This window comes from Eumetopias jubatus, unplaced genomic scaffold (genome assembly GCF_037043125.1).
Source record: "Eumetopias jubatus isolate StellerSeaLion01/CBP00866 unplaced genomic scaffold, mEumJub1_p1.0 scaffold_4, whole genome shotgun sequence".
Lineage (NCBI taxonomy): Eukaryota > Metazoa > Chordata > Mammalia > Carnivora > Otariidae > Eumetopias > Eumetopias jubatus.
The window spans coordinates 144,734,032-144,756,728 of NW_028274810.1; the positions used below are offsets into that span (position 1 = coordinate 144,734,032).

General features: G+C 36.9%; 1 protein-coding gene and 1 pseudogene across 6 annotated transcripts in view; one reads left to right on the top strand and one right to left on the bottom strand.

The window, feature by feature from the left end:
• VPS13B (vacuolar protein sorting 13 homolog B) overlaps positions 1–22,697 on the bottom strand; it is a 750,734-nt gene that overhangs the window by 200,303 nt on the left and 527,734 nt on the right. For all 6 annotated transcript variants that reach the window (XM_028108562.1, XM_028108579.1, XM_028108553.1 and 3 more), the window contains one exon: positions 5,634–6,321. In XM_028108562.1, the coding sequence (XP_027964363.1) occupies positions 5,634–6,321 (688 nt within the window). The remainder of the gene's footprint in view (positions 1–5,633; positions 6,322–22,697) is intronic.
• LOC114213388 (cytochrome c oxidase subunit 6A1, mitochondrial pseudogene) lies at positions 16,390–16,721 on the top strand (annotated as a pseudogene).

The window sequence follows — 22,697 nt, forward strand, 5'->3', positions numbered from 1 at the left end:
AGTCCCTGGGAGCAGTTTATTCATTACAATATATTAACCAACTGATCTGTGCTCATAGATGTAAAGATATTAAAGTATCACTTTTGGAGGAAATCCTGTATTTTCTCAGAAAACTACATCTTGGTTAATAGACTACAAAACAGTTTTATTATTTTAAAATTGCAGGACTTCTGCTGCCAGCCAAAACTGTAATAAGCTCACTGCAACCTAACTCTCATGCTGCTTACAATCAAAAAGTTAAGAAAAAATACAAAAAACAAAGGCCTGAGGATTGGAAAAAGTAAACAAGAACAATGCAGATTGGGGAGGGGAGTCAAACTAGCAGATGTGACCTCTACAGTGGTGGGTTTCCCATTTTGTTTTGTTTTCCCTCTTTTCTCTACTTTGAGAGTGAGTCTCAGGTTGTGGTGCACAGTGATGGCAAGAACAGCCAAAAGTCCTTATGTCTGGGAAATAAGGCCCCTGTGGTTTCAAGGGTGAAGAAAACCTGCTGCCTTTTATATTTCTTCTTTTCCCCCTGGTTTTGCCCCAAGGGCGGGCACAGTGAGTGGGGGGCGAGTGGTGGGGGGAGAGGATAAGGAGTGCAATGGTTGGGCCGTGGCCACAGTGACACAGCATTTAAGACTCTAGCCGTTGTTCTAACTGTGCTTCATGAGGTAAGGTAAACAGGTTTGAAATGAATGGAAATACAGACATTCTCAGAAGAGAAATAAAAACTACAGAAAAGAACCAAATAAAATTTTAGAACTGGAATATTCAATAGAAATTATTTAATATGAAGAACAGAGAAGAAGAAAGAACATAGGAAAAAAGAAGAAGAAGGATGGAGTCTCAGGGGGCCTGTGGGATAATTATAAATGGCTTAGTGTTGGTGTTGCCCCTGAAAAAAGAAGAGGAAGATTGGTGCAGAAAAATACTTAAAGAAATAATAGGTAAGATGTTTCTGAATTTAGTTTTAAAAAGCATACAGTTACAGAGTTAAGGAGCTCAGAGAACCTCAAACAGGATAAATTCAAAGAAATCAAGCCCAGACACATTATAATTAACCTTCAGAAAACCAAATATAAAGAAAAAAAAATCTTGAAAGCAGCTAGAGAAAATCAACACATTACATATATGGAAACAATGATTGTGATTACCATGGATTTCTCATCAGAAACCACAAAGGAAAGAAGACAGTGGAACAATATCTATAACGACTCCACTAAAAAAAAACTATTAGAAGTAATAAATGAAGTCAGTAAAGTTGCAGTATAAAAACCTAATAAAAATATGTGTGTGTCGTTTCTATACACTAATAATCAAAGTGGCAGAAAGAGAAATCAAGGAAACAGACCCATTTACAATTGCATCAAAAAGAATAAAGTACCTATCAATAAATTTAACCAAGGATGTAAAGGATTTGTACACTGCAAACTATTAGACATGGATGAAAGAAGTTAATAATGATGCAAATAAATGGGAAGATATTGTATGTACATAGACTGGAATTAATATTATGAAAATGTCCATACCACCAAAACAATCTACAAATTCAGTGCAATCCCTATCAAAATTCCAATGACATCTTTCACACAACTAGAACAAATAATCCTAAAATTTGTATGGAACTACAAAAGACCATGAATAACCAAAGCAATCCTGAGAAAGAACAAAGCCAGAGGTATCAGGCTCCCTGATTTCAAACTATATTACAAAACTACAGTAATCAAAACAGTAGGGCACTGGCATAAAAACAGACACATAGATCAATGGGATATTAGAAAGCCCAGAAATAAACCCATGCATATATGTTCAACTAATGTTCAACAAAGGAGGCAAGAATATACAATTGGGAAAGGGTGGTCTCTCCAGTAAAGGGTATTGGAAAAAACTAGACAGCTACATGCAAAAAGAATGAAACTAGACCATTATCTTACACCATATATAAAAATCAACTAAAAATGGTTTAAAGACTTAAATATAAGACCTCAAACCATGAAATTCCTAGAAGAAAACACAGACAGCAAGCTCCTTGATATCAGTCTTAGTGATGTCTTTTTAGATCTGACTCCAGAAATAAAGGAAACAAAAGCAAAAATAAACAAAGGACTACATCAAACTAGGAGGCTTCTGCACAGTGAAGGAAATCACTGACAAACTGAAAAGACAACCTACCGAATGGGAGAAGACATTTGCAAATGATATATCCAACAAGGGGTTAATATCTAAAATACATAAAAACTTGTGTAATTTAACAAAAAAGTAAATCTGATTAAGATATGGGCAGAGGATCTGGATAGACATTTTTCCTAAGAAGACATACAGATGGCCAACAGACACATGAAAAGGTGCTCAACATCACTAATCATCAGGGAAATGCAAAGCAAAACCACAATGAGATATTGCCTCACACCTGTGGGAATGGTTATCCCAAAAAGACAAGAAAAAACAAGTGTTGGTGAGGATGTGAAGAAAAGGGAACGCTTGTATACTGTTAGGAGGAATGTAAATTGGTGCAGCCACTATGAAAAACAGCATGAGGGTTCCCCAAAAAGTTAGAGCTACCATGTGTATACACCACACACACACACACACACACACACACACACACAAACACACACACACACACTCACTCACTCTCTCTCTGTCTCTCTTTCTCTCTGGAATACTACTCAGCCATTAAAATGAATGAAATCTTGCTACTTGTGACAACATGGATGGACTTCGAGGGTATTATGCTAAGTGAAATAAGTCAAACAGAGAAGGACAAATACCATATAATTTCACTTAATATGTGGGATCTAAAAAACAAAACAAAATCCAGACTTGTAGATACAGAAAACAGATTGGCAGTTGCCAGAGGGGAGGCCCTAATGGGTGAAGGAAATTAATAAGTACAAATTTCCAGTTATAAAATAAGTCTTGGGGATAAAATATACATCAATATAGTCAACAACATTGTACTAACTTTATAAGCTGATAGATGTTAACTAGACTTACTGTGGTGACCATTTCATAATGTATACAAATGTTGAATCTCTAGGTTGTATACCTGAAACTAATATAATACTGTACCATATAGCTCAATAAATTTTTGCAAAAAGATATAATATGTTACCTCTTTCATTTTTAACTTATGAACTTTTTCCAGACCTTTCTTAGAAAGTTAGCTTCATGAGACCAGATTCAAGAGTCCAACAAATCTTGTTTTGAATTTTAGCTCTGTTTATTGCTAGGTCTGTAATCTTGGACAAGTTATTTAATTTCTACGAACTTTCGTTTCCTTTTTTCTAAAATGGGATTATAGATAACATTTCCCATAGAGTTGTTAAAAGGATTAAATGAGATACAGCATTTGAAGAAGTTAGTACAATGTCTGGCACAGAATGAGTACTCAGTAAGTGCTAGTTGCTTCTTCAATTTTTTTAGCCATTGTATTTTAACTACTTAGTTTCTGATAAATGTCTCCAAATCATGAAATTCATTTTTAAGAAATGAATTTAAGATAATTTATACTGGTAACTCTTTTTGGATAATGTAAATGTCCAAGTAGACACATTTTGTGTAAAGAAAGGCATCCACAAGAATATTATGCAAAGGATGCTCCTGAGAAGATATGTAAGTCTTTTTCCTCCCACATGGGATCCCCTGTTGTGAACTGGCTCATAACCTTCACTCTAAGCTTCATCTACTGAAATTGGGTTCCATGTTGGTCTACATACAAGAATTTTAAAACTTTTTAAAAATATATTTTTAATTTTTTTTAAAGATTTTATTTTTAAGTAATCTCTACACCTAACATGGGGCTTGAACTCCCCACCCTGAGATCAAGAGTCACATGCTTCACCAACTGAAACAGCCAGGCACCCCCAAGCACTTTTTTATTTTTTAAACAAAAAGTACTTTCTTCTTTCAGCCTAAGAACTAATTATAATTCAAATGCACATCTTTGATATGAGCCCTTATAATTTTGCTGAACTTAGTATCAGTATCTCCTAGTGAGGCCAGTGAAGCCGTGCACCTATAAGCAACTACAGGTGAAAGAATTTAAGGAGGGTCCTGGAATTCAGATTTATTTTCCCATTCCTGCACCTAGTTTTGGTCAATGCTAAGCAGACCCCCAAACAGGTATCAGGTATGCAGGCATGGGTTCTTGAATCACATAAAATGTCAACCTCAGCACCATTCTCATTTTCAGTGCTCCTGAAGTACCTCCTGGATTGTAGGCACTCAATAAATGAGAACATGCTTGAGGAAGGGAGACATGCTTGCTGGTAAATGTTTAACAACTGGTGCTCAGAGCAGGAGAGCTGACTGACAGCATTTGCCAATATATGTGGCAGAAATATTCTCACCATGGCCGATTTAAACTACCAGTGGTTTAACAACTGTCTTTCAAAGTTCCTAAAAATTTAATGGGCCCTTGCAAGCCAGTTTGAGCTAGATCCAGCACACCAATGGAGAGAGGGCGAGGAGGCCGTCTAGGAGGTAACCCTCAGTTGCTCTTCCTTAGCAACTGGCTAGCTTTCCTTTTCTGTAGTAGAGGACTTGTACTACGCTTTAGCAAGAGCCAAGGGCTCCTTTGACCCTGCTTCCTTGGGCTGAAATGAATCCTGATCCCCACACCTGCCATCTGCTCTCCAGGAGCCTGCCATGTAAAATGGTTCTCCTTAATGCCAAGAACGAACCAGCTTGACTTCCAGATTGGACAGATTCTCCAAATGCTTCGCTGCTGGCTTCCAGCTGCTAGATGGGACCACCTGATAGCAATAAAATGCCTGATTTATACCTGAGGATAGGTATAAACTGCTAGGATAGGACCCTCTTCCAATACTGAATCTTAGACGGCCCAGCTACCCTTTCCAGTTTCCCAGGTACATCTCTAATTCTACATGAACTCAGGGAAAAGGTCTCTATACCTTGTCTGACCCTGTTTCCACCAGCCCTTGCTGTTTAACAGCCAATACATTTTAAATCTGAACGCTTGATCACTTTCTTACTCTTAAAAGGCAACAAGCTTCAGAAGTTCAATATAATTATTATAATAGAGGATTCTCTCTGGTTATAAGAAAGGTAATGGATGGAGAAACAAGAGCCAGTTGGCCAATTCCACTAATAAAGGTGTTTGCTATACATGTATAAACATCTTTAAACCATCTTACCTTACTAATAAACCTTCCCAAATACAGTTAATATAACACTGTTATAGCAAGTTGATTAGATCAAAAGAATACCAAAACAATAAACTTCATTTTCTAAGGTTTTTTTCCAACCTGAACAGCTGCATTAATATGAAAAGCATACCTATGGGCTGTTAATATGAAAAAAAAGCTTGACTTCCCAATCACTGGAAATTCTTAAGCATTTCTATAGGCCAGAAAGAACCCCTGTTTCATTCAGCTCTTGAACAAAAATTAATATTCAGAGGCACGGTAAAGAACGCTGAGGCTAAGCCTCCATACATTTCAAACATTTACTTAAACATGACTCAGCTGTGGGACGTGAACTTTACACATTTACATATTCCACGGAGAAAAGAAGTCTTGTCTGGTCTGCCAGTGTTTTCTGTTTGAGCGATCTCGATACGTTGGGAGTAAAACTTAGCACGCAGTAGTAGTTACCAGCACGCCAGTAAATCTGAAGGCTCTTACCTGTATATTTGTAATCAGAGGCTACCCCTTTAAGTACAGCATCAAAAATGGATATTTCCACCCGCTGCTTTCTGTGGTGACAACTTAGAAGCAAAGAAGGCTGGGACACAATAAAGTATAAAAAAGGTTCCAGCTGCAAGTCACCAGCTCCTCTTCGTCCAGGCTGCCGAACAATAGTTATACCAAGGGCTTGTCTAGCAGATGACCTTGTGGCGGCATGAAGACTTTCAAGAGAGATGACCCCTAGTCTTTTCCCTGAAGGAAAAGCTACGGTGCTGCTCAAGAGATCTTCCGCTGTTACGGTAGAAATACATGGCTGGCTGGGCTTAGCAACATCTGAATCAACTTCTGGGAGATTTAATGAACTCTTGCCTGTTTTTTCATTATCCTTGTGCTCTTGCGATTTTGATTTGGGTACGGCCGTACAGGAATAGGTCATTAGTGAGATTCTACTTGCAGTAATAAATATGTCAAAGGGAATAAAATTGAGATTTTTTACAATTGACGACTGGCGTGAGGGACGGGCGATGCGATGCTGACTAGTACCGCTATGCTGCTCTATTTGTACTATTCGGATTTTAACACTGTCACTGCCGATTCCACTATCCTGGGCGCCACTGTACCGGGATGAGGTCTCAGCTACGCTTCCATCAAATGTATCCGGTTTTTTCTGTTCTTGCTTGGAGATCTGTAAGGAAAAAAAAGTATTTTAAACTAGCCATGTTCCAAGTGTTATATATAAAGGACGTTATAAGTATGTTAAAAAATGGCTCTCGCACAACTTGTATCAGAGTGATCATAAAAACAAAGTGACCATTCAAAAAACTATTCATATTAAAATGCCAAGGAAATACTTAAGAAAAAGCATCATATGTGCGTTTCTACTACTGAAGGAGACTTTGGAGTATATTTTGAATCAGACTTCCTTTCTTTGGACTAACAGTAGTATATATTTAAAAATGCCTCTTTAAAAAGAATTATGTTAGTATTTTTCACAGTGATTTTTCAAGTAGTGCAATAAACTCTTTCCAAATCATGATTACTATTGGTTGAAATGAGATTTTCGGCAGAAGCAGTTTCTATTGTTTACCTTTGTCATTACAGAATTAATCTGTAAGTTTTTGCATAGGGAGAGAGAGAGGGAAAAGTCAGCAGTCTTAAGTTATGAGGGACAAAGAAAACTAAACTAAAATTATTTTATTCAAAATGAAGTTTATTTTCCTCTATGATAGGACTTGAAACAAGAGCAAATCTAAGTGATGAAGCAAAACGTAAGTAATTAAAGTCCTCGAAGGTGGATTTTTCCTTTGTGCACTAAAGGCTACTCATTCTCAAAATTTTCCATCAACCGCCCCCTACGTGGAGAACAAAGAACAACTCGGTGGCAGCACAGCACTGAGATCTCTACCTTGCTTCTCTGGTTTCCCTCTCTTAGGTCTTCCTAACCATCAGTTTGTGATATGCTATTTGTGGATATGCTAGACGTTTCATTTGCTCTTTCCTCCAACTAACACAGATTCATTAAAGAAACCATGGCCGATCTGAGAAAAAACAAAATCCTCCGTACTACCACCTTATCACCAAACATAACCAATGGTAATATTTTAGTGCACTTCCTTTCAGTATTTCTTCCCCACCTGTGCAAAGGTGCTGCCCTCCAAGCCCTGTTTGGTTATGATCATACCACAGAGCCAAACTGTACCCCAATTTGGCATATGCTAATATACTCTTCACAGTTGTTCTAAAAAGCTGCATGATACTTCATCAGTGTTAGGAACATCTGTTCAACCATTTTCATATAATTGGGTATTCCAGGTTTTAATTTTTGACAACAAATCTCTATGATAAACATCTAACAATATTTCTTTAGAACAGGCTTCTAGAAGTGGAATTACTAGGTAAATGGTATAAGAAAATTTAAGGTTACCAATATTGTTAACACCATTCCAAAAAAGGCTACATTAATTTGTATTAGCACCATCAATGGAAAAATATTCCCCTGGATACTGCTTGTCATTTCTTAGGCTTTTCTTTAATTTGATCAATAAATATAGTATCATTTTTCCACATGGGACAAATTATTAATGAGTCACTTATGAAAATGTTAAAGGGCTGTTAACTAATTCAAGACAGTGATGCAACAGAAAATACTCCTTGCCTATTGATTTTAAAGTGGTTGAAGGAGATACATATTGTTAATAGAAGTCCAACATGAACTATATGAAGCAAAAACAATATAGCCCTATTCTTTGAAGACACTACGTCCTTTTCAATCATTCTTTCCGTATGGTGCTATTTCCCTGCCTGGAGTGCCCCTCCTGAGCTTGCTGTTGCTGGCAAACATAGAGTTAGCCATCAAGACTCAGAACAAATGAGACTTGTCTGAGAATCGTTCTCTCATTCTCTTCTGGCTTGGCGATCCTAGCACTTTACACATACTTCAGTTTTCTCCTACAATGTTCGGTAGTGGCATTATTAGATAGTGTTAAAACATTTATAGGCTTTAGGGGCAGATGGATGTGGGGTCAAAGTCCATTACTTTCTGACTGTATGATTTTAGACAAGTTACAAACCTCTCTAAGGCTGTATAGCCTCATCTGTAAAATAGGGATTTAAATTTGATTCAAGAGTATGAGGATTCATGAGCTAACTTGTCTAAAGAGGTCAGCACAGTGCCTGGTATATAGTAAGTACCCAGTAATGGGCAGCTGCCACAGACCTGTCTCTTTTACCAGGTGAAGGACTGCCGGAGGGACTGGGCCACATCATTTGACTTCTGTATATCACTAAGGAGTACTGGAGAGCCTGGCATGCGGAAGAGAGGATCCATAAATGTTTGATGATATGTTAGTTTCTGATAGAATATTAAATAAAAGAATTGTTCTGCAGACTAGAAACACATGATTGTTAGTATATAAATATGTGTGGACACAGACCTCCTCATATGCTGTACTCTTTAAGGTCTTTCTGGATATATTCATGGGCTCTTTCCTGATCTGTACTCTCCACCTTGTGGGCTGACCATACATCTGCCTGCTTATCTCACAGTCTCTGCTGGGTCCTCAGCTTCACACTGGGGACATTAATACTCAACCCACAAAGCTGCTTCAGCATTAAACAAGTTACTGTGTTGAACATCCAACATACAGCGGCATGCAATAAAGGGAAAGTCAAGAAAAAGAAGTCACCTTCTTTGTGAAGACTTCCTCAACCCTTCCAGATGGTGCTAGTCTTTCCAGCTTTTACACTCTCATAACAAACCACTATTTTTTATCACAGTACTTTTCACACTGTGTTCTGTCTTTGTAAGCAACCAAAAAAAAAATACCACTGAGTATGTTTGTTATTTGCTAAACGTTGTTAGCACATACCTACATTTTCTATACTCAGTGTTAACAGCCCTTTGAAGGGGGTAGTGTTAGCCCCATTTCACAGGTGAGGAAATTTAACAGGTCCAAGGTCAGTCAGACCCTGGGCTATGGGTAAGAGGGAACCATTAGTATTCTCAGCACACGCCTGTAACACAGCAGAGCTCAATAATTGTGTGCCGACTGAATAAACAAGTGAACACATTTAACTTAAAAATTCAGTAAAATAAAAAGGCAAGTATCAAAATAATTTAATTTTAAAGCATTTTGTTATCCCTATTATACCTCCAAATCCATCACCAACTGAGAGTTCTCAAATAATACGTGAAAAAAACTAGCTTAGGACTTACTGCCCATGTTTTGAGGCCTTACAAACTAAGTATCTGTATACAACATAATAAAGAAATAATAAAGAATTCCTTTAGGTTGAGTTCTGTGGCAAACTCAAATCCAGAACTCAACCATTTTTATTCTATCAGGAAAGGTGACCACAGTTAACTCCGTGGGACTACTTTCTATGCACAGAGCATTACATTTTCTTTTCCTGACTTACAGATTTGTATTCAAAATCTGGTCTCTCCTTCCTTAAAGTAAATTAAGCGTTCCCTAATGGTGTTAACATGACAAAACAAACCACCTGTAGGTAGGCATGTAGTGCCCAGCCCTGTTATGTGTTGAGATTGCCACAATTAGCTCTAGTGAATGTCGAATAGACTGATCTTGAGATATAAATAACCAGCAAGGGCAGGATGGCAGCTATCAGCTTGGGTCACGCAGGTTATTGAACAGAAGTCAGATGGTAACTAATTCTAGTCACTACCGAGCAGAAAGGAATTTGAACCAATGACCCAGAGATGAAAGACTCCCTCATTGGGGAAAAAAAAAAAAAAAAAGGTACAATTTTCTCAGTACTAGGAAACTAAATTCTTAAAACTGGGTTAAAAGCCAAGATTTCCTCCATTTTTCTGAGTTTCCACACTATTTGTAGCACTGAAATAAATAAGCTGATGATTTTTGAGACATACTTGAAAATCCATTGGTTTGTCACCAGTTCACTGCAGATTTATCTCTTATACTACAGAGTATCTGGCCTGCTCTTGAGAAAAGTTTTATAATTAATTATGTGTGCTAGGCCCTAAACTTGGGCATCAATTTACTATTCCTTTGTGGAAAAAGAAAAGTTCACCATGTAGTAACTCCGAAAATAACTTTTGCTTTATTATCGTCTGAGGGGACTAATAATTTAAGTTGTCAAAAAAGAGCAGTATCTGCTTGCTGTTAGTGAGCGCAGCAGAAACATGGGTCTCTGGGCAGCGCTGTTACATCAGCTCTCCCACTCTTTACCTAACTTGTTTAAAATGAACAATAAAAGTTTTCTTTAATTAGCTACTGGTGTGCATTAACATGATCATGATTAAACCATAAAAACCAACTGTACATTACTCTGGTCCCCTCTTCCATATGTTTTGAATTATTTTGTTTGAAAATGTACTTTGCGTCCCTTTTAAAAGTTCGACCTTCTGCTTTCAGAGAATTAAATGCATATTACTGCAGTGAAGAAGATAATGTTTCAGACCTCCAGGCATATATTAAACACACTGGCAGCACTTGAGACAAAATGCTTTACTTATTAGATACTTCCTATTCTAAACAGTGTCATCAAAGGCTAAAAACAAAATCCATATAAAAGCTGCACAATGCTTCCACACAGAACCCGTGCCAAAATCCCTGTACTTTCCAGCTAATGAGGAAAGGATGTGTACTCTTAACATATGAATGTAAGATTTTCCAAGCATTCACTTTAGGAAACTGAGCTATTGATTCCATATGGGTTATGTTAAATGAAACTGTATTGGTAAAATAACCTTTAAGATATCTGGCATGATAACTATAATTAAACAATATTTAAAAGACTAAAACAAAAGGGAATTTGGTTCCACAATGGCTAATTAAAATAAAATGAAAAAACACAGCATGCCATCTATCAAGATAAATTGTTATTGTTTAAGAACTATTTAAATACTGTTAAAATATACTTTTAGATAAAATCTGAAAGAGCTGGAAAAATATTTGTGGCTTAAAAATGGATAGTTTGGCGAAGAAAAAAGTATAGGACTCTGAAATTGTATGCGGAGATAACAGCTTTAAAGCCTTGAGCACAACCAGATGGTACTTAAATCGGAGGAATTCTACAGTTTCACTATCAATGGGTTTCAATATGAGAAGATTTTTCAATAGCTAGGAAAACATGTCAAGTTGATAGTTTACTTCTTCGATCATTTCAGCGCATTTTCCCATCCTCGCAGCTCTCCATGGCACAGATACTAGCCACCACGGGGAAGGTGCTGAAAGCTGTCCTAGTAGTTGGGGAGCTGTAGCTAATTCCTCCTTTTCGCGTCCGGAGATAGGTAAGTTTACTAGCTCACCCTGGAGTCTGGCAAGAGCCCACAGTCTCTCAGGAGCAGTGGCTAAAACCATACTTAAGTATGTGACAATACCAAAGAATGCATTAAAATAATTTCAAATGACATTAATTAGATGTTCTTCAGGGGCATTGTGGAACAGAGAAAGATAAGCCTGACTGAAACTTCTGGTTTGGCCATATCGACATTTTTAGGAGCACATTTAAAAAGTCAGCCTCATTAATAAAAATGTTGCAAATAAATGGATATTTAAATTTTTTAAAGAAAACTCTGTCAGAAGCAAGCTCTTGAGAATGAACAAGGTGTAAAACAAATATAATTTTTGCTTTGATGGATGACAAAAAGGGCAATTCAGCATCTATTCCAATGTTTTAATTCACATTACTTCTTTTAATTTCTTTGTCATTTTAAGGAAACCTTAACTATACACGAACATAGATATAGCTACATATTTCCCCACCTTCCTATCATAATTATGGTTCTATAACAGCAATACTGAAGTAGTATTTCCACCATGCAACAGTCCTGCTTTAACCTTCATCACAGTATCTTTTGCCAATCACGAGATCATTACTCACATCTTATAAATTATGAAAAAATCAAGTGTGAAACCACAAAATCAAAGTGACAAACATATCTGTATATCACTGTGACATCTATTCTAATTTTACTGTCCTTGCTAAAATGTAATAATGTTTTCAAAGAAGATCTTAAAAATCAAATACAATAAAAAATTGGTTAAAAAATCAGTTATAGTATTCTAATGGCTTCATATACTGGAGTTACAAAGGAAGAGTTTTTACAAACTTGAAAAAATTATGTGCCTCATTGTCTAAACATTTGCAAACATACTCTTCTAGCTGTATCTTTTAGCAGTTTGGTTTTGGGGAGGGGTGGGGTGGTGCTGTTCAGAGAGGTTCCTTGTATATCCCTTTAACACAGAGACAGCCTATTCTGGAAGCTTCACATAAGTAGCAAATTGTTGTAACAATCAGCAAGACAATTCAACTTGATGAATTAATTTAATCAAGTAAACAACTAAATATATCCTTAAGTCTCAAATTTTCAGTGACGTCAGCATCGCACTTGATAAATGTGTTATTTTATACATGAATTACCGTCGCAGCTCAGTGATGTGCTAGGTAAAATTTATCTAAGCACATTAAATTAATTAAAAAATTAGAACAAATTCCCTTCTATATGAAACATCTCAAGTGTCACCAATCCATGTTATTTTTTTACTTAAAAACCGAACTTGAACAAGCACTGTGTGCACTTGGGTACTACAGATACAGAGTGCTTAGAAAATCAGGGCTTTTTATATTTTATTTCCGTAAGCCAAATGTTCTCCCAGATCCCACATAATATAATTGTTCCCAGTTGGATGGCAAAAAAAGTTTTCACAATACTGCAGTAATTATGCAAAAGAGCAGAACTAATGATACCCATCACTGCTTAACAAATAGAATGGTAAAGAGTACTATAGTTTCAAGTTATCCCTTTCATGAAGTTACTTTTCCGGCTCTTTGAAGTAACAGTGTGAGGCCACTACTGCTTGCTAAGTATCAGTTCAAATATTCACATTTCGAGACCAGTGCTAAATGCAATAAAAGAGGCATGGAGATAGTTCAGGCAAGGTTGTGTTTTACTGTAGCCCATGTTTGGTCTATTGTTCTAATTAAAGTTGTAAATTACAAAAAGGGACCAGTTCTAGTGCTAAACGGACTATAATACCCTGATCATTATCAGTGTTTCAATATGATAAGCCAAACAAATAAAGTATATACACCAACCTACCCACACAAGTTCAAATCCTACTTACTGAGATTTTATCTGCAGTGCTGACCTTTAAACTTTTGTGTCTGTCTGTCCTTTTATACATATATGATTTCCTAGCATAAGCTCATTTTCAGGAGCCTCTAAATTCATGGAAAAAAATTAGTTCCAGGTGAAACTTTGCATAGAAGGTCTTAACTCAGAAACAGTTTTCATTCTCTCTCCCTCTTTTTCTCTATGTCTGTCACATATAAAATTGGAATAGGTTGGTCATTTTTGTTCAAGGAGACTAGGTCTAATTGATTTATACTAACTTCTGAATTTCAGTTTGACTTGTTTGCTTTTTGTAATGAATTTGGTTTTTAAAAAATAAAACTTGACACATTCTGGGAAGTTGGATCTTAATCAAAACAGATGCCTGTACATCAGAAACAACCTGCTTTGAAATGGCCACGATGTTAATTCTTTTAAAAGTGGCTACTGTGTGTACAAGGTAACTACTCTTCATACTGATGATATCCAAGGTTCATTCCACTGATGTCAATGTGGAAACCATTTTGTTTCATGGCTGCTTAAAGATTTTCAATAGGATTAAATCAGCTGCAAGTCCTTATTATATCAGGGTTTACAATTGTGTCTGAGTTGGAGTCTGTTTCTCATAGAATTTTACTCAGAGACTGACTTAGATTGGCTCCTTAGAGCTAGTCTGATTTTACTAGAAACAACTGTATCACATCAGCCACTCTCATAAACTTGCCTTAAGATTGAATCAGCCCTGACCCTGAAGCAGATGAAAGTTTACCGAGCCTATGCATTCTCTGTTAAGAGTCACAGAAAATTTGGCATTTAGTTTCTGCAGCAGGGCAGAAGTAGAATATGCTTGTTAACCACTCTAGTGGGCCTCTGCCTTGCAACTATGAACCTGATTTTCTGATAAGAAAACTATACTTGAACTTGGAGAACTTTCTATTGATAAAAATACATACAAATTCTTATTTGATTATTTTATCCTTCAAATCACATATACCCCCTTACAGAAACTATGTAGGGTTTATGGAAATGAAGCAAGAGCATGCTCTTAAAACGAATTTTCCCCTAGTTTTCTGTACAAGTTAAAAATAATGAAAATGGCTTAAGTATATCCATAATTAACTTTATCCAGTAGCTGGTTTTCGCTGCCAAACAGAACATAGTTATTTAACAAAAATACTGAGCTGATTTTCATTATATATTTTATTTACTAAATCCAAACAAACCTGGTTTGGTTAACTGTAGATTCTCCTCAAAGTAAATCTGATTCTCGGTATTCTCTACTATGTAGCTGATTTTACTGAAGTCCATCAAAACATAGAATAGAGGGTCATTTACAAACTTTTATTGGCCACCCTTTAACTTCATGATAGCAGATCAAATCCAAACTGAACTAAAGCTACATGAGTCTCTGTGTTCTCATGTTGTCAATACCTTAATGATGCATGCAATGGACTTGAAATGCAAAATGGTCAAGATGTTAGAGAAAAACATTTGCTTATGCCCTGCAGCCAATTCTTCTTTTCCATTAGAAGAATTGTGTTCTGTGCTGATACTCCATAAAAATCATCATGAGGCCAAAATGCCCTTCCCCACAAACTGCTTTGATCATAGCCTCTCCCTTTAATCCTTATAAACCTGAACTATTCTCTAAATCAGGTAAATATTCCTAACAATAGTTGAGGTCAGCTAGCCCTACACCATCAGTTAATTTTCATATGCTGATATGTTCCAATTCTTGCTGTTCTGAGAAAACAACTTTTTGTATAACAGTGAAGGTAATCCAACATATATCTTAAGGATATTCCTGATCATGTGGAATTGCTTGAATAAACGTTCAGAAGTTAAAAAGAAAATGTAGATTAACTCCTCCCAAATATCAAGCTTCATCTCTACAAACATTAAAGCAGTAGGTAAGTCTGGAAACTCCTGAGAAAACTTTCTCAGAAAGGTTTTAAATAAATTTTTAATAAACTTTAACCATAGTTGTTATATGATTACTAGATGACCTTATCAGAATGTCTCTTATTAATACTAAATTTCAGATCATATTCATAAGTTTATCCAATTAGCATCATTAAAGAGGAGTGTTCTTAGTATTTAAAGTTTATATGTCTCTAAACTACTTAAAGAATAAAGATTTTTTTTAATGATAGTTTTAAGGCAACGTTATTCAGTCAAGTATGGTTAATGTCTGGACTTTAGCTATAATAATTCTATCGGGATTAAATACTTCCTGAGCTTCTTGAAGATAGAGCTAATGTCAAAATTATTAAGCAAAATGTGTAAAAAAATATTTCACATTATTCATTCACTCAACAAATTCTTATTGAGCATATACTATGTTCCAGGCACTGCTAGGGATATAGCCAGAAACAAAGTCCTTGCCTTCATGGAGTTTACCTCCTAGTGGGGAAATCAGATCATAAAATTTTATGTAAAACACACACACACACACACACACACACACACACACACACCTGTATTTGCTGATGGACTGGACTGGACTGTTGGAATATTATGAAAGAAAGACAGGAGACAAAAATGATTGGAATTTTTTGCCTGAGCGATTTTAAGAATGGAGAAAGAAGATTTTCCAGGTTATGCAAGCAGCTTCCCAACCTATCTGTTATGCCAATGCTTTAATAAAATCTGACTTTCAAACTTTGCCTATTTTCCCAAGAATCATAAATGACCATAGTGATCTTCACATAGGGAGATTATGACACTCACCACCATACCCAACATCCCAAAGGACTCTCTAGTTTACGATGTCTTCCTAGTTCTTCTAGAAAACCGAACCCCCAATCAGCCAAGAACCATTCAAGGGAGGGCTATAATTAGAGATGGTTTTCTGGGGTTGGGCCTAGACCTCATTCTGCACAAATACTTGGAGGACAGAAGAGTGGGCCAGGACATGAAGTCATGCCACATCCCCGGAAAATCCAAAATGAGATGCAGAATATTTCTTGGTAGGATTTTGGCCCTAGAACAGCTGAGACTAATGGAATATTAGTGAGCTGAGTAAGAGGAAAGGGAGAAGAGAGGGCTGAGCTCTTATAAGACCTAACTATTTCTAATTGTCTTTGAGCATTTCTGCTTAGATGTCCCATTATGAATATCACGCACCTAAAAGATCACCATAGGTCCAAGTTGAAAATGGCAGTGGCAGGTAGGTACTGGGTTTCTGGGCTGCTAGGGTGGTCCAGGGCACAGCTGGGGTGTTCTAAGTCAAGAGTGATGCCCATGGCAGGGAGGGCTCAGCTCACATGTGGAAGACCCTCACCTACTTCTTAGCACTCCCCGGTGTATGACTGAGCATGCTGAACGTCTTTCTCAATTGGCATCACAGAAAGGACGAGATTCCCGAGTTCATCTCCCACCCCCATCTCCACATCAGGTCCAAGCCCTTTCTCTGGAGAGATGGTAATCATACTCTATATCATAACTCTCACATGAATCCATGTCTGACTGGTTATGAAGATGAATAAAGAGAACGTGGAACACAACTCAGTGTGGACCACAGCACTGGTCTGGACCAGGACTCTGTACATGGACCAGAAAAGTATATGGGACCGTAAGCTCACCTTCCTTACTTATATCAAATATTGATCAGTATACTGATCTTCCATCCCTTTGCTCATGGCAGGAGATGGCTTCAATAAATAACTTACAGTGGTCAAAAAATAAAAATAAATAAAAAACTAAAAAGACAAAAGATCACCATAACATTCTAAAATATCTTTTCCCAAAAATATCACCTTTATAACTTAACTTCTTATTTGTTCCCTCCCAAAAGGCTCAAATACTAAATATATCTTCCTGGTCCCTACCAAGTACTGCTGGTCATTCCTTCACATCATTAGTTACTCTTGCTGTTTCCTTTGTATTTTTTATTCTCACTGGCCCTTCCTGCTCTCCAATGGCTAAATACAAAAGTTCCTTATTAGTTTCTTTCACTGGTCTTTCCCTTTCCTAACCTATCCCATATAGCACTGCCAGATTACTCTTCTCAAAATATTTAAAATATTTACTTACAAACAGTTGTCTCACTAGAATGTAAGGTCCATGAAAACAGAGGACTTTTTGCATATTTATTTTTCTACTTTATCACTGGCACCCAGAACCCAGAACAGTGCTTGGTACACAGAAGGCACCCTGTAAATATTTAATGAATGAATTAAGAAAAAACTGAAATGAATTTTGCAAGGTGCTAATTTAGGTCCCTGGGTGACACAAAGTAGTCCCTGAGTAGACACAAAGATCAGTTAAACTTGAAGCCTACCTTCTAGGTTAGAAATACTTTACTAAAGATGCTTTTAGAACACATCTGCTCCAAGACTGAAAGAAACCAGGATTTGGACTTGTTGAAATGGCAGTAAAGACAATGAGGCTGAAGGAACCACATAAATGAAGAGACAAAAGACAGGAAAGAGCATGGGTAAATATATGGCAAAGGAAATGCCCCATGTGGCTCAAATAAAAGAGGTATTAATGGGAATAGTGGAGGATGAGGCTGCAAAGGCAGGATAAAGCAAGATTCTAGGTGGCAGGTTAATAAAACGGAATTTTTAGTTTTTTTGCCAGTCTTCTTTAAAGCAGAGCCTTTCGACCACCAGAATCAAAATAATCTAGAGCACTTGTTAAAAATAGAGATTCTCAGGCCCCATGTCAAAAGTATCTTACCTGAAGGTGACACCTGGTGACCTACACTTATAACAAACTCTCAGTAATTTTTCTGCACACTAATATTTGAGAAACATTGCTATATACAATGGAATGTTAAAAGAACTTTCTGAGCAAATAAATGACAAACGGTGCTTGAGAAAAATTAATGTGATCAAAATGTGCAGTGGGAATAGGGACTGGGGGGCAGAGAGGATGCAGGTAGCACCACCATTTAGAAAGTAATTGGCCATATGCACCCCAACGTTCATAGCAGCAATGTCTGCAACAGTCAAACTGCGGAAAGAGCCGAGATGCCCTTCAACAGACGAATGGATAAGGAAGATGTGGTCCATATATACAATGGAATATTACTCAGCCATCAGAAAGGATGAATACCCAACTTTTGCATCAACATGGATGGGACTGGAGGGGATTATGCTAAGTGAAATAAGTCAAGCAGAGAAAGTCAATTATCATATGGTTTCACTTATTTGTGGAACATAAAGAACAGTACGGAGGACATTAGGGGAAGGAAGGGAAAAATGAAGGGGGGTGATCAGAGGGGGAGACGAACCATGAGAGACTATGGACTCTGAGAAACAAACTGAGGGTTCTACAGGGGAGGGGGTGGGGGGATGGGTTAGCCTGGTGATGGGTATTAAAGAGGGCATATTCTGCATGGAGCACTGGGTGTTATAGGCAAACAATGAATGGGGGATCACTACATCAGAAACTAATGATGTACTGTATGGTGACTAACATAATAAAATAAAATTAAAAAAAAAGTTCATACATTTTTCACCTGAAGGTAATGTAACATTATGTGTCAACTCTATTTCAATTAAAAAAAAAAGTTCATTAAAAAAAAGTTCATTAAAAAAAAGTAATTGGCCAGATGACCAACATGGGGATGTGAAATTAAATAATATATGGTGTAGTGGGCATTTCCTCTATGACACCGTCCCTTTATAAGCCCACAATAACTCCTCTCTCCTAAAATCCTGTAGGGCATACCATCTTTATCATTTATCTGGTACTTAGCATATGCTACCTTCCATTGCTATTTTCTTTTAAGTCTTTTGTTCTCTTAACTAGATTGTAGGATTCTTGGGTCCAGAAACATGCTACATCCATTTTTGTAGATCCTGTGCACAAAGCATGTATACGAATGAGGTGAGATAAGTATACTGGACGACAGCGATGATGGTCATTAAGTTGGCAATACTGATAACCTAACTAGTTGATTCCCTGATATTCTCTAAAGCAATACCAATGCACCGATAACACTTATTTCATGCTTAGAATGTGCCAGGTATTTTTCTATGTGCACTTAGAATATGTTAGGCACTATTCTGTATCAACTCATTTAATCCTCAGAACTTGGTAAAGTGGGTACTACTATTATCCCCATTTTACGATAAAGAAACTGAGGCCCAGATAAGTAACTTGCTCAAATCACACAAAAATCACACAAATGTTTATTAAATGGTGTAGCTGGGATTTGAACATTGGGAATATGACTCCAGAGCTCATTTTAAAATCATAATCTACATACTCTCTATTTCAGAACCTTATTTCTTTCATAGCCCTTACCGCAATTTGAAATTTTTAAACCTTGTTGTTGTTGTTACTATGTCTCCCTACTAGATGGCAAGATCCATAATTGCAGGGACTAGTTAATTTTGTTCACTATTACATATCTAGTGTTGAGCACATAGTAGATACTCCACAAATACATGCTTTGTAAATGAATGAATGAATGAAAAAAAATTAAGAAAAAGAAGTAGCAGAAAAGAGTAGAGGAATGAAGCAACAGATACCATTATGAGTACCTAAGGGACTAGCAAGGCTTTTATTACTGCAGATTTCAGACAGATGGCTTCCCAGAGAAAGCCTTCATCAATACATGAATGTATTTTGAAATGCTGAAAGAAAAATCCATTTGCAAGGTGCTGAGACCAGGTGTGTCTATTTTAGCAAATCACTGTATTCAAGAACAGGAAGCAGAGGCTGGAGATAGAGCACTGCACTAGGGAACTGAAGACCTGGCTGAGTTCCACTGTTTCCACTAACTCACACCTGTGGGCAGCTATGTGGGAAAAAAATTGTCTTTGTTCACAGCTTTCCTTTTGTTGACATGGAGTTAAAATAGGGTAATCTAGGCCAAATTCAAATTCTCAGTTCAATGTATCTGAACCATGCTTCTTAGAGCTGGAAGACGTTCTGGAGCTCATTGTTTCCAGAGATTTTCAAACTACATTTTAGCAACAGTACTCTTTCTTCAAAGAAAATCTATGGGGTGATGGGGTAGTGGGTGAGGGACAGGTGGTGAATATGCACAATATGGAAAACAGATAAAAGTGAAGTTGCCCAAGGATGGTTATATCATGAGTGTGATATGCATGTGGATTTGAGGACCACAAAACTCAAATCTGCTACTGGTCAACCACCCCTTGATATAATTTTTAAAGAGTTTTTATTTAAATTCCAGTTAGTTAACATACAGTGTAATATTAGTTTCAGGTATACAATATAGTGATTCAACCCTTCCATACAACACCCAGTACTCATCACACCAAGTGCACTCCTTAATTCCCATCACCTATTTTACCCATCTCCCCAGCTCCTCCCCATTCTGGTAACTCCCAGTTTGTTCTCGATAAAGAGACTGCTTGCTCTCTCTCTCTCTTTTTCCTTTTGCTCATTTGTTTTGTTTCTTTAATTCCACATATGAGTGAAATCATATGGTATTTGTCCTTCTCTGACTGGCTTATTTCACTTAGCATTATACTCTCTAGCTCCATCCATGTCATTGCAAATGGCAAGATTTCATTCCGTTTTATGGCTAATATTCCATTGTATATATATGCCACATCTTCTTTATCCATTCATCTGTCGATGGACATCTGGGCTGTTTTCATAATTTGGCTATTATAGATAATGCTGTTTTAAGCATTGGTGTGCATGTATCCCTATGAATTAGTATTTTTGTATAACTGTTGGATCATAGGGCAGTTCTATTTTTAACTTTTTGAGGAACTTCCATACTATTTTCCAGAGTGGCTGCACCAGTTTGCTTTTCCACCAACAGTGCAAGAAGGTTCCCCTTTCCCTACATCCTCACCAACATCTGTTGTTTCTTGTGTTGTTGATTTTAGCTTCACAGGTGTGAGGAGATATCTCACTACAGTTTGATTTGCCTCTCCCTGATGATGAGTGATGTTGAGCATCTTTTCATGTGTCTGTTAGCCATCTGGATGTCTTCTTTGGAAAAATGTCTATTTGTGTCTTCTGCTCATTTTTTAATTGGGATATTCATTTTTTGGGTGTTGTGTAAGTTCTTTGTATATTTTGGGTACTAACCCTTTATTAGATATGTCATTTGCAAATATCTTCTCCCATTCTGTAGTTGCCTTTTAGTTTTGTTGACTGTTTCCTTTGCTGTGCAGAAGCTTTTTATTTTGATGAAGTCCCAATAGTTTATTTTTGCTTTTGTTTCCCTTGCCTCAGGAGACATATCTAGAAAGAAGCTGATAACGGCTGATGTCAAAGAAGTTACTGTTTGTGTTCTCTTCTACGATTTTTATGATTTCCTGTCTCACATTTAGGTCTTTCATTCATTTGGAATTTATCTTTGTGTATGGTGTAAGAAAGCGGTCCAGTTTCCTTCTGCATGTTGCCGTCCAGTTTTCCCAACACTTATTTGTTGGAGACTGTCTTCTTCACATTGGATATTCTTTCCTGCTTTGTCAAAGATTAATTAAACATATAGTTGTGGGTTCATTTCTGGGTTTTCTATTCTGTTCCATTGATCTATGTGTCTATTTTTGTGCCAGTACCATACTGCTCTGATCACTGCAGCTTTGTAATACAGCTTGAAGTCCAGAATTGTGATGCCTCCAGCTTTGCTTTTCTTTTTCAAGGCTGCTTTGGCTATTTGGGGTCTTTTGTGGTTCCAATACAAATTCACAATCAGTAGAATTTATTTCTAGGTTGCAAGGGTGGTTCAATATTTGCAAATCTATCATTGTGATACACATTATTAAAAGGATAAGAATCCTATGATCCCCTCAATAGGTTCAGAAAAAGCCTTTGACAAAGTACAACATCCATTCATGAAAAAAACCCTCAACAAAGTAGGTTTGGAGGGAACATACTTCAACATAATAAAGACCATATATGAAAAACCCACAGCAAATATCCTAAATGGGGAACAATTGAGAGCTTTTTCTCTACAGTCAGCAACAAGATAGGGATGCCCAATTTCACCACTGTTATTTAACATAGCACTGGAAGTCCTAGCCACAGTTATCAGACAACAAAAAGAAATAAAAGGCATCCAAATCGGAAGAAGTAGAAGTTTTACTATTTGCAGATGACATGATAATACATATAGAAAACCTGAAAGATTCAACCAAAAAACCAGAACTTATAAACTCATTCAGTAAAGTTGCAGGATACAAAATCAATGTACAGAAATCTGTTGCATTTCTACACACCAATAACGAAGCAGCAGAAAGAGAAATGAAGGAATCAGTCCCATTTACAATTGTACCAAATACAAGACGATACATAGGAATATACTTAACCAAAGAGGTGAAAGACCTGTACCCTGAAAGCTATAAAACACTGGTGAAAGAAATCAATGAGGACACAAAGAAGTGGAAAGACAGTCCATGCTCATGGATCAGAAGAACAAATATTTAATGTCCATACTACCAAAAGCAAACTACACATTTAATGCAATCCCTATTTATTTGAGAGAGAGAATGAGATAGAGAGAGAGAGAGCACATGAGA